The sequence below is a fragment of the Gopherus evgoodei genome, chromosome 1, assembly GCF_007399415.2.
Source record: "Gopherus evgoodei ecotype Sinaloan lineage chromosome 1, rGopEvg1_v1.p, whole genome shotgun sequence".
Classification (NCBI taxonomy): domain Eukaryota; kingdom Metazoa; phylum Chordata; order Testudines; family Testudinidae; genus Gopherus; species Gopherus evgoodei.
This window is the reverse complement of record NC_044322.1, coordinates 307223514-307236115: the sequence shown is the minus strand read 5'-3', so window position 1 is coordinate 307236115 and position 12602 is coordinate 307223514. Positions and strand designations below refer to the sequence as shown.

General features: G+C 38.5%; 1 protein-coding gene across 2 annotated transcripts in view; it reads right to left on the bottom strand.

The window, feature by feature from the left end:
- Positions 1 to 956: 956 nt before the first annotated feature.
- The window catches only part of LRIG3 (leucine rich repeats and immunoglobulin like domains 3), a 55903-nt gene continuing 44257 nt past the window's right edge, over positions 957 to 12602 (bottom strand). For both annotated transcript variants that reach the window (XM_030548876.1, XM_030548877.1), the window contains one exon: positions 957 to 8192. In XM_030548876.1, coding sequence (XP_030404736.1) covers positions 7945 to 8192 — 248 coding nt within the window. In that variant the 3' untranslated portion in view covers positions 957 to 7944. The remainder of the gene's footprint in view (positions 8193 to 12602) is intronic.

The following is a 12602-nucleotide window of genomic DNA, read 5'->3' as shown; positions in this document are numbered from 1 at the left end:
AGAAAACAGAAAAATGGGGTAGCTAATGCAAAAAATGATTTAAAAAAAATAAGTCACTGGAATGTCAAAGACAGCCAGAGATATTCACCATCTGTTAAAGAGCTTCACAACAGAGGATCCTAGACAAAGAATGACCCATTATCTGGCCTTGACTTATATTTAGGACTGAGAACATACTAACTGGATGTAGACAGAGGTACTTACATGTATAAGTACTTGAGTAATGTCACATGGTATTAAATATATATAATATTTAAGGCCAATAACCCAGGGAATAACCCCCTGCAATAAGCCCCAATAACAAGAGTCATGGAGGAAAAGCTGAGGGGCAATTCCCAATTTTTTGATGAAATCTGCAAAAGGATGCTGGAGGTGGGAGGAGTAGGGGCCTCCTGGCACATGCAGCTATGAGGATGCAGACTGAGGAATAGGGATGTTCTTGACCCAAAAGTATAACTGGGTTCAAAAGAGAACTAGCTCTGGTTATGGAGGAGAGGTCCAACACAGAAAGTGATAAAAGAAACAAACACCATATCACCTGTGTGCAAACACTTTTCACAAAGAGATCACTCTGTACCTGACTTATCGGTCTTCATCCTGAAAGGAAACCTGACAAACCTGGGAACTTAAATTCATAACTGTGAATGGCTATTAGCCAAGATCGTCAGGGATGCACACCCTATGCTTGCGGCAACCCTAAACCTCTGACTGCCAGAAGCTGGGAAGACAAGTGTGGACTACTCCAACTGCCCTGTTATGTACACTCCCCCTGAAGCTCTGGTATTGGCCACTGTCAGACAAGATCCTGGGCTAGATGGACCATTGGTCTGATTCACTATGGCTGTTCTTAGAGGAGATAAGATTCAATGAACACAAGGAGAAGATCTTGTTGGGTAAACTATACTTAACAATTTTTATTTAATTTTTAAGAGGATTTTTTAAAGAATGTTGGAAAACTAATTAAAGTTACATAAAAGCTATCAAGAGGAATCAAGTTAATGTAATTACATCTTTTAAAGAGTAGCTCAATCTTGAAGCCTGCTATGGTTTAAGAATATTTCTTTAAATGAGGTAAATTGCCAGTTGTATGCCTAACTTTAGGTACACCCATTTTTTGAAACATTGGCCTGAATTTTTGTGTCTGTAGCAGTGATAACCAGTATAACAGTAGATAGAAGAGGTTCAACTATCTCCCTTTTTACTCTCCAAAATTAACAAGTGAGCAGGGGCATTATATAAACTTTAAAGCTTATCAATCAATTTAAAATGAAGCCACTAGTCAGTAGATATATTCAGGATTATAAATAAAATTAGTTTAAGTTCATGTATGAACAATGGAGAAAAAAGCAAGATGTTACATATGCATACCTAAGGGTGTAGAAAACATTGTATTACACATACTTTTTCTATAGTAAAACCCTGATTTTACAAATATCAATCTTATGAATGACCAGTTACATGAACCATTTTTCTGCCACCAAAGTCATCTTTCTGCCGCTGAATGTGACTTGAGTCCTTCAGCCAATATTCATGTGGCTACATAGATTTGATGACACAGAGAAGATACAAATTCTCTTAAAGAAAAATCATGCATACCATATAGTTATCATTCATTTAAGTACATGATCCCTGAATGGATTAATAAATAAACTTATGCACTGCAATTTTTGGATGTTCAGTTTTATTAAGTCCTCAGTCAGTCCATAAAATAGAGTTCTACTGTAATTAAGAAATGGTATGTGATCATGCAATTAAAGATTTTAAAATAATGCACACACACAAAAGGGCAAAGTTAAGATTGAAGACTTGTAACTTAAGTAGAAATGTTGGCTCAGCTATTTAGCCATATATTTCTTTAGGAACAATTGTAAGAAGTGATAGGGAGGAATCTACATCAGAACCCCAGACCCAACCTTCTTGTCCGGGGACTGAGGAAGTCCTATTTAGATCCAAAGTGAACATACTTCTCTCCTTATATAACAATCTGAACCTCATTGAGGGGAGTCACACATACTCAGACTCAGGGGAAGTTTTCATTTGGTTCCAAACTTCACAGCTGAAGTCAATTTCTAATTCCTGTTTGATTGCTTAAAGTTACAGATGAGTGAGTGTGGCAGCCCATCTCTGATAACATGAAATACCCAAATCATTTACAATTCAAAATCCAACTCATTAGGCAGCAGGAAAAACAAAAAAGAAAGATTTTCATTTACTGCCTATTCTAACCTCCCCCACCCCCCACTCCCACACAGAGATCCACATGGATGGACCTTTTACATCAGTGCACAGATGCATTAAAGTTAATGGGGGTCCACCTTGGCAGATCCAGCTGCAGGAACTGGCCTTATATTGAGACAAATGAGTTGACACAAGAGAATTCCTATCATTAACCAATACAAATGTTAAGACAGCATTGTGTTCACTATCATATCCCCTGCCATGCTGAAGTTCACTGCAGGTAACTAAAAGGCTATGCAATAGTTACCCAATATGTTTCCAGGAAGCTTAGCCAGGCTTAGCCTGGACCTGTTCATCTCTATAAACAAATACAGTATGCCTGCAGTTGCTTTAGTTTGCACAACACATTCTCTCTCTCAAACATTGCTAGCAAATTATTTTTTTATCAAGCCTTTTTTTTTTTTCCTAAGTTTAAGTGGCTGAATTAAATCATGGAACCGGTCAACCAGCTAGGGAACTCTTTAGGAATCAAACACAAACTTTATTTATGACTTATTCTCCACCTGTGCTGACATAGCTGGGAATTTACAACTGTACTGAAAATGTTACACACAGTACTTCAAAAATTCCACATTTTACTGAGCTGCATTATTATGGAACATTTGTCATATAGCCAAATGCTATGTCAGTCCTGTAACTGATTTACTGCAACATCTGTAAGAATGTTTTTCCTCACTTCCCCCACCAATGTCCACTTTAGACTCCATTGTTTCCGAATAGCATATGGCTATGGAGGATTTACAAAGAATTGGAAATAAGCAACATGCTTAAAGATACAGATAAGATAAATGTTACACACAAAAAATTACTACTTCTCAGAAGGGAGAGTAAATGTAACTTAGCTGCACTGTATCTAGCACCTGGCCCTAGAAAAGCTGACTTTTTTCTTGAGGAAATTATGACACTTAAACAAGAAGCCCACAGACTCTGAACTCCTCCTTTGTGAAAGGCCTCATTAAAGGATAAATAGATAGTCTCACCGGGTCTGGACAGTAGATTCTTTGTAATCTCTGAAAAATGTATCCACAAATCCATCTTTTCCATTTAGGAATGTTTTGGCAGAAGAGAGAGGTCCAAGACTGTTGGACAGAGGGTGAAGCTGGGAGGCGGGGAGGAGAGATATCCTTCTACGATTTACTCACTCCAGTTTCTGTGACTCTCTCTCTCCCCCCACAGAACTTTACTTGAATGTGAAGAAAAATGAGGGAAGGGCCACAGGAACAGATAATGGTACTTGGGAATGCTCAGATTGACATCATCCTAGCAGTTTAGTACAAAACAGAAAAAAAGCAATTCAGGTAGATCAAGCTTTATAGAATTTATGTAGTTTCCTCAGCTGGCCAATTTGAGAGAGAGGACTGTGCGATACGCCATTCTTACTCAGTTCGGCTCTTAGGTAGAACAGTTCATTTTAAACATTTCCTGCAAGGCTGGTATAACTATAGCCACTCTAGGTTTAATTTAAAAGTAAGAATATTATTCTAGATGACGTTTCTGGAGAATTTTCTGGGTTAAGGATAAACACAGGATACAACTATACTTAAGGTGCATTAGAACTAAACAAAAAACAAAAAACTCAGTGCATCACTTTATAGGACCGTAAGGTCAAGATATTATTTTAGCCTTAGGGTTAATATTGTTTCTTGATTAGTCATATTTTCCATCACTGGCACCATTTTACTTTTCCACCTCCTGTGTGGCCACACTTACATAAAATCAAACTCATTTGAAATGCTACTTTACCCAGTTTTTGTCCTTTTGCCAAGGCAGAGTACGCTAAATTTTCTCCACTTACAGCAAATCCCCAGGAGACTGCTGGTGCTCTTGACACCTTTCATTCTGTAGCTTACATATCCCCGATGTTGAGGGTTACATTTCCCTTTTCCTTGGGGAAGATTAATGAAAAAAGCAGTTTACAGCAATAAAAAATAGCATCGGGATACGGCAGAAGCAAGACTCTGGTACCTAAGGCGCTATTAACAATATTGGCATACAAGCACACAGGAGGTAGATGTACAAGTGCACTTCATTTTGATTAAGCCAACAAAGTACATAAATTACAATGGTGAAAGAGAAACAAGGCTTGACTTGGTTACAGGGTTCTTCTGACATTTAACCAAGCAGAAGTAGTGTTAATGATCCACAATTATTTATAAAACCATTAAACAAAATCTTAATGCCTCATCCTAAAACATAAAATGTATCTTTGTTACAAGGTACTGGCTGATAAACATAAATATCCATTGTGCTAGACAAAAATATTCCAGAGAACCATTTTGCCAGCAATGGAGCTAGTCATGGACATAGGAAACACAATTATTAAAATCTTCATGGCAAAAGGCAGATGGTAAAGAAATTTTTGGCTATCTGGGATGCCAGCAGGAAGAGGTGTTCCAGAAGTAGCTCTAACAGAACTTCTAACAAAGATTGAATAAACCTCCTTCGCCACAATCACTGCCTGCAAGCTAGTTGTCTCCTGCCACCAAATCAGCATCACTCTTGATCTTATCTAGACTGAGCCTCAGGCACCCATTCTCATCCAAGATCTGCTTTCAGCCATTACATTTTCTTCATTCAGCAAAAAAGTGACAAATGCATCATTTTCAGATTGGTAACAGTGCAGCCTCAATGGTCTGTCAGACACACTGACCAGGATGAAGAAAGAACAAAATCTGGCAGAAATTTGTACAAGATGATCCGTCAGGGCAGATGAGCAATTACCCCAAATCAACCTTTTATCTTGCGGAGAAGGGGAAAAACCAAACCAAACCAGTGCTATCTTCCCTTCCTGGGGACCACAGGCAGACCAACAAATTAGTCATGGTCAGATATTATTAACAGCTGCTGAAAAATCTAGAAGAATCAGCATGGACACCTGCCCTCTGTCCATCATTAAGCTATGGAGACCACAAAGAATCTTTGTTCTATATCCAGGACAAAAGCCACATCAACACAGACAAAGGAAACCAGCTGAAATCAGTGATTATTTTTCCACTTCATCCTTCTCAGCCCTTTTAATTGTGGAAAATTAAGACTGCAGTCAGGATTATAATTCTCGGGACTAGCGATTAGATATGCATTATTTTGAAAGAAACTGAAATCCTGCCCTGAATGGCAATATTCACTTTCTCAAATGAAAACAAACTCAATCGCTGCCATTTGATTAGTGAGGAGAAGCAAATTTTCCAAAGCTCCTCCAAATGAATCCAGAACCTAAGAGGGTAATAAAAACAGGCAGAATCTCAGAATGAACACTGCATCTGCAGACACTGAATGCCCAGTTTGGTTATACCTCCAACATTAAAATGATTAAAAATTGTATCTTGCAATTTATAAAAATGTCAATATATCATCTGACATTTCACTACACCACCGTAAGTACAGTCAACTTCCTAGACATTAAAACTCATCTATCATTGCAAGAACAAAGACAAGAATTTTTATTCCTATGTCAGTGATATTTAAGTTACCCAGAGGGGAGGGGAAAAAAAGAAGAAAAGACACCACAAATATGGATACCTGTATTTTTAGGATACCATTTGAAATATCTTTACATCAGATGGGAAGCATTAAAATGTGGGCTTGGACCCAATAATGAGTTCTATGTTATTGCAGAATTGGGGCATTCATATATTCTAACAGTTTAATTCATAAAAATATTTGAAGTAGTGGAGAAGGAAAGGAATATTGTCTTTTTCTCATTTTGCACATACAAAAGCATGCTTCCAAAGACTGTTTTTAGTCACAGCCTTTTAACTTGGACTTTTAAACATAACATTTTATTTTGTAATGAACAGCATTAAAAATGGTTTTTTTTTTTTTTTTACTTTCTTTCTCTAGATATTTGGGAAATGATGTCTAGTCAGAAATCTAAGTTATGACACCTGGAGGAAAACTAGAGAAGTGAAAAAAACTATTGACTTAGTGAGTGAATCTATTTTAAGATTTTAAGCATTATTGACTTAGAGATTTGTGCTTTACTCAGGAAAAAATAATATATTTAAAAATGCAGTTAATTATCAAATACCCATACCAAAGTCTGTCACCACGTCACCACATCTGGCTGCAATGAAGGCAAATTAAGAATCAGATTCAGAAAATCTGGCAATATGATAAACTAAAGCATGCAAAATCCATTCTCTACATTCAGACCACCAGTGATTAAGGATGGATTAACTTCCTGTCTCTAATACTGGCGCCTAAATTAAAGGAGGAAAATTACTCTGCAATCTGCGTACCAGGTTTCTGGCTACAAACAAAAAGCCCTTAACTCAGCTACTTTAGGCACGGAAGCCTTTTGCTCTAGACGTATCCTCTGAAAACTGTCTATGATGTGCTCGTCTAACAGCTGCTTTCAATTTAGTTTAAAAGTAGGTTTGACAACTATATAAATTTGCACCTTCAAAGTGAGCAGATTTGAAAACCTAAGTCCTGTAATAGTAAAACTTGTAGAGGCACATTGTTTTAATACAATGCTGACAAGAGGATTCACAGCTTTTTAAAATACTGGACATCTGTATCAAGGAAAACAAAAGGGAGAATTCTCATTTAGTCTTAATTACCATCACATAGTACGTGTCTTTCTTTGGCTTAGGGCAGCTAATAACATTGGGCTCAATTTAAATTTAATCTAGCAAGAATTCAAACTTATAAAACTGCTCGAGTGAGAAATGAAGTACAGTTCACATTTATCTATATGGAGGAGAGAGTAGAAAAAAATGGAAAAGCAGCAGAAGGTAAACCAAGGAAGAATTATCTTACACACTGGTTACCTTATTAACGCTCAGTGTGGAAGTGATTGGGGGAGCAGCCGAGAAAACACAGGGGAAAACAGAGAATCTGGAAATTTGGGAAATATTTAATATTCAAGCCATTTATTTAGAGGAGAATGATACTACCAGGTAAACGTCTAGGATGGATTTTTTTTTTCCCCCACACTAAGTTGCTTGCTATGTATTTGTGTGTCCACTCTGCATATCCACCATTAGAGGTGTACATTAAAGTTATTTGTATACACACATGGCCAGACAGCTGACTAGACAGCCAGTCTTGCGTGCATGTGGGACAATTTGGGGAAGCTGTAAAAACAGAACTACTTCTAAGGGCAGCAGATATCTAATGTGGTGAATCCATACGCTCTACATTTTAGACAAACTGATGAGATATGGGCCAGAGGGTTATATGCACAACATACATTTCCAATTTCTATCAACATACCTCCACCTTGCATTCTTCATACTCTACTGTGTCTCAAGACCACAAGGCAGCATATTTTATTAAAAATGATGTGCAAATAAGATGCATGGTACCTGCGACCAGCATGGAACGTCCATTCATAAAAAAGTACAGATATTGGTACAAGTTTAGGATGCTTTAGTACTCATTTCAATAAAATGAAGTCTGACAGGAAATATACATGGTATTATTTACATCATTAATTTACAAGAGATACCATTTGCATAAAACAAAGCTATAAAATAATTAGAAATATAGTACTTCTCTAAGGAATGTATTCCCTGTATAAAATATTATAACACTTTGGCAATTACGTTTTATCTGTATAAAAATGTATCCATTCTTTCTGATATCATAGCTCCATTAAAAACATGGATTCCCTCCCACTCCTTTTAAATAAAGCTCCACATTGAGGTAGTATGTTAAAAATTTTTCTTTGGTTCCATCAATCAACAGCCATTCCAAAAGCAGCTATGTGTTCAGGTCATAAGACTGGAAAGTAGGAGTCCTAAAGTTTTCAAAGGCCTGTTTGTAAGTACAAATGCTGTTTTCCTCATGAGAAACTGTCCTGTCCTTTCCATCTTCCTCTGCCTCTGAGTCAAAGTCCAATGAGGCTTGAGGATTATTATTATGGAAGGTTTTTGGTTGACAACTTGCTGGCAGCCTACAGCTCGAAAAAGAATCTAGTTGAGGCCTCCATAGAGACTTTCCAAATGTTCCTGCAAGACAGAAATTTGTAAGGAAAGAAATGTTGGTGTTAACCACTCTATGTCTTACCAAGGGCTGTATACAAGAATACAAGCCAAGGACAGACACAGCTCAAGTTCTCAGAAATAAAGCCAAATCTCATTTCAAAGCCATACTATTATTCCCCACCCAAAAGAGGGGAAAAAAAAGTCCTTTATACTCATATGTACCCATTTAAAACTCTTAGCTGAGATGTTAAAAGTGTTTCCAAAGTAATTTACTTGGTTGATAGCCATTCAGAACAACCTACCCCCTTTAATTTCCTTGTTTAAGTTTTCATGAATTTCCTTATTCTCAAACACAAAATACAAACAAAAACCTGCAAACAAGTCAGACAGACATTCTAATGCATAACCAAGAACAATCTCTTCAACATGCTTTTTGGATTAGTGTACTCTGAAAAGGGACTCAAACATTTGCTCTGTTTAGCTACGCTGATATTAAGATCTGTTTATAAAACCCTTTTTAAAAAAAAAAAATAAATTACACACCCTGCAATCTGAATGCCAGACAGACAGTGTCTTTCTGGCTTGTGTCACGCATCAGTAACAAAGATCCTGCCAGTGAAATTCTGCGTTCATTTATACCCCATTTGCGCTCAGCTGGCTAGCACAGTACTCAAGTAACCCAAGTACAATTTGGTATTCAACTGAATCTTCATTAAACAATTCTGTTGGTGCACTAGCCAGAAAATAATAAATTTTCTCTTCTCCCTTTTCCATGTGGAGGCTCCACAGCTAACACCATTACACTGAAAATCCTCACTTTTTTCATAGACAGAAAATGTAATTAGATATGACTGACACATGGCATAGATCTGTTGATTAAGGTACCATACTTACACATACCACCCCACAAAACATGGCTGGCACACATTTTGAAACACTAGATGTTGTTAATGATTTGATTCTAAAATTGTTTATTGTGCTAGAAGATTCATACTTCTCTGGCATTGTATCCCATCGACAAAAATTGACAATCACAGGTTTAAAGTGAAACTGTATTTGAGGGGAAAATATAAATGACTTTATGGGGTTTCATATTTGCATCATGTGCAGATCAGTTTTGTTTACCGTAATATGAAAGATGTTCCTCATAGCATCAATCTGGCTTCTGAAAAAAAATCAAGCAGTGAACCTTTTGGTTCAGACATCAACCATGAAGCTAATGCCAACTGTCTTCAGCGGGGTTGAACAGACATGATTGGGCAGAATTTGAAGACAATGGTGCTACAAAAGTGACTCTACAATTGGAAATTAGAAACAAATCACCACACCTTCCACCTCTCCAAGATCAACTGACTAAGGACTGAGTGGCTAGGCAGCAGTTCTGCAGAAGAGGACCTAGGGGTTACAGTGGATGAGAAGCTGGATATGAGTCAACAGTATGCCCCTGTTGCCAAGAAGGCTAATGGCATTTTGGACTGTATAAGTAGGGGCATTGCCAGCAGATCGAGGGACGTGATCATTCCCCTCTATTCGGCATTGATGAGGCCTCATTTGGAGTACTGTGTCCAGTTCTGGGACCCACACTACAAGGAGTATGTGGAAAAATTGGAAAGAGTGCAGCGGAGGGCAACAAAAATGATTGGGGGCTGGAGCACATGACTTATGAGGAGAGGCTAAGGGAACTAGGATTGTTTAGTCCGCAGAAGAAAAGAATAAGGAGGGATCTGATAGCTGCTTTCAACTACCTGAAAGGGGGTTCTAAAGAGGATGGATCTAGACTATTGTCAGTGGTAGCAGATGACAGAACAAGGAGTAATGGTCTCAAACTGCAGTGGGGGAGGTTTAGGTTGGATATTAGGAAAAAAAAAACTTTTTGACTAGGAGGGTGGTGAAGCACTGGAATGAGTTATCTACCTTCCTTAGAGGTTTTTAAGGTCAGGCTTGACAATGCCCTGGCTGGGATGATTTAATTGGGAATTGGTCCTGCTTTGAGCAGGGGGTTGGACTAGATGACCTCCTGAGGTTCCTAAACCCTTCGGAGCAGTGATTGTCTCACTGTAGGTTTGTACAGCACCTAGCACAATGGTGCTCCAGTCTCGCTGAAGTCTCTAGATATAAAATCTATATCATCATCAAGTACCAGCAGAAGGGAGGATATCAGCTATCCCCCAGCCCTCAGGTTGCATTGACTCCTAGATACAGTTTTTTGCCATGAAACTGATCCCTCTTTAAGGCAGACAGTAGCCAGCTGGTGAAGCCCTATTCGCATGTTTCCCCCACAGCAGTAGTGGTAGGGTCCCTCTGCCCATGTCTCCTGGTAACAGCAAGGTTTTATAGTCTGTACCTCTGCTTCTGCCGGAGGCAAACTACACTACCTTTACCCACAAAAAAGAAGGCTGAATGGGTGGGAGAGGGAGATAAAGAGTCAAAGAACTTAGGAACATTCTTCACTCCTTCCTGTGGTTTTTCCTACAGGAGGGGGCAACCTGGGCCTTACGCATTCTATTGATTCATAAGCCAGGATATAACCCAGCCTCTTATCTCATAGCTGTGTTCCGCATTCAGATACCACAGTGCCAAAAACCGTATAAACAAGAAATGTAGTGGGGTTCTAATTTAAACCAATCTCACAAAAGAAAGTGTAGGGCATGAACCCAGGTGTCCCCCTCTAGGAGTTAAATGTGTGTGCCTTAAAGGAGTTAAACCTTAAAACTCTTTTGTGATTCATTAGAGCAATGACCTCTATAGCACGCTTAAAGCTTGCAGTGCTGTTTTTCTGTACTTAAATATATTCTAAAATTTGTGGAAATATGCAAACTATATTCAGATAAAAGATAAAACCAACCAATACAAAGGTGCATGAACAAAGAAGAAGAATTTGTACAAGTGAACAGATCATCAGTCTAGGTAAAACAAAGATGCTTTGTTAACCAATAAGCTACATGCTCAGTGGAATTGGTTGTTGATTCCAGACTTATCTTCTCTAGAAAGACCTATGGAATGGAACACCATAACCACTAGAGAAGGAGTCAGAAATATAACATTCCAGCAGGCGGAAGGGAAGGAGGAAAAGGAGAAGCTCCTAGTCATACTTGGATTTAATAAGTTATGCTGTGTAGACCTTTAAAAACATATGGCGAGTTTGAAGTGGGGTTGCAATCAGTTGCATTTTACTGAAGAAGGGTTTATTTTAAGTCATTCCCAACAAACTCAGGTCTTCTGGGAAGCAACTGAGTGCTGCATGCAGTGTGCTTTTTAGGACCATCTTGTATTACAGTTTGAACTGTTCCTACATGATTGTATTCTACTCCATGGGGGAGGGTTACCTCAGCTACCACAGGAACTAAAAAACAATGGGGGGTGATTAAGATGAGTAACTGAAACTCCAGAGATGTTCTATTCCCTGGGGCGGTTTGTATATACTAGTTCATGCTGGGGTTTCCAGAGGCTAGGAAACAAAGGAAGAGCTTTTGATCTAAAAGGATGAGCCTAAACTGATTTATGGCTTCTTTCTGACGCAGCGAATGGACAAAGGGAGAACCTCACGGAAGGGCTAGAAAGACACTAGCCTACTAGGGCCCTGTAAGACTGGTGCATGATTCCTGGTATGCTAAGTGTGTGTTTAAATCTGTTTATTGTTGTGGGGTTGTGTTGGGTTTTTTTTTTGTTTTTGTTTTTTTTCCTTTTTTGGTAATGCTTTTATCTTAAGAAGTGTGCCTGCTTAGAAAGACTGGGTGATAGCTTGTAACCTTTGGCAATACACTTTTCATAGCTGTTGAAAAGAAAGCAAAAGCACAGGCACTAGTATTTAAGCAGACTGGCTTGTGGGGGATATCATAGTGTAAGACAGGGAGATGTGCAGTCTTAAAACTCCAGTCAGGAGGGAGAGACACGTGGGTCTTCACCCAAGAGAGGTGACAGCTGGGAGCAGAAAACCTTACGTGTGCGCCCTTGAGGGACCATGGAGGGGGAATACAGATGCAGTTACCCAGAAACTGATGCTACCAACTAAGCAATGCATGCAGAAGTTATCTTTTACTATACAAGAGGAATCTTTTATAATGCACAGAATATATATTTTTTTAAATCCACCCCTGCCCCCAATAAAAATCAAGAAACTAAAGGTTTGTTCATAACTTCACCATATAGTCACACTACTTTCTTTTCTCATTCAAGCCCCTTGAGCGTTGGTACACTGTCTATTCAAAGGCCTTGTCAGAGTACCTTGTGTGAATATGAAGTGCCCTGCATGCTCCTGGCATGACACAAATAATGGAGGAAAAGAGGTAATACTAAAGTTAGCTTTCACAAACTAAGGTCTTGCTTACATGGGAAAGTTTCATTGATTAAATTGCCAAAATTTTCAAACAGTATATATTTTATAAACTGTAGTATCCCACTGCACTCAGTGGCAACTGCATGTAATCAGTGTCT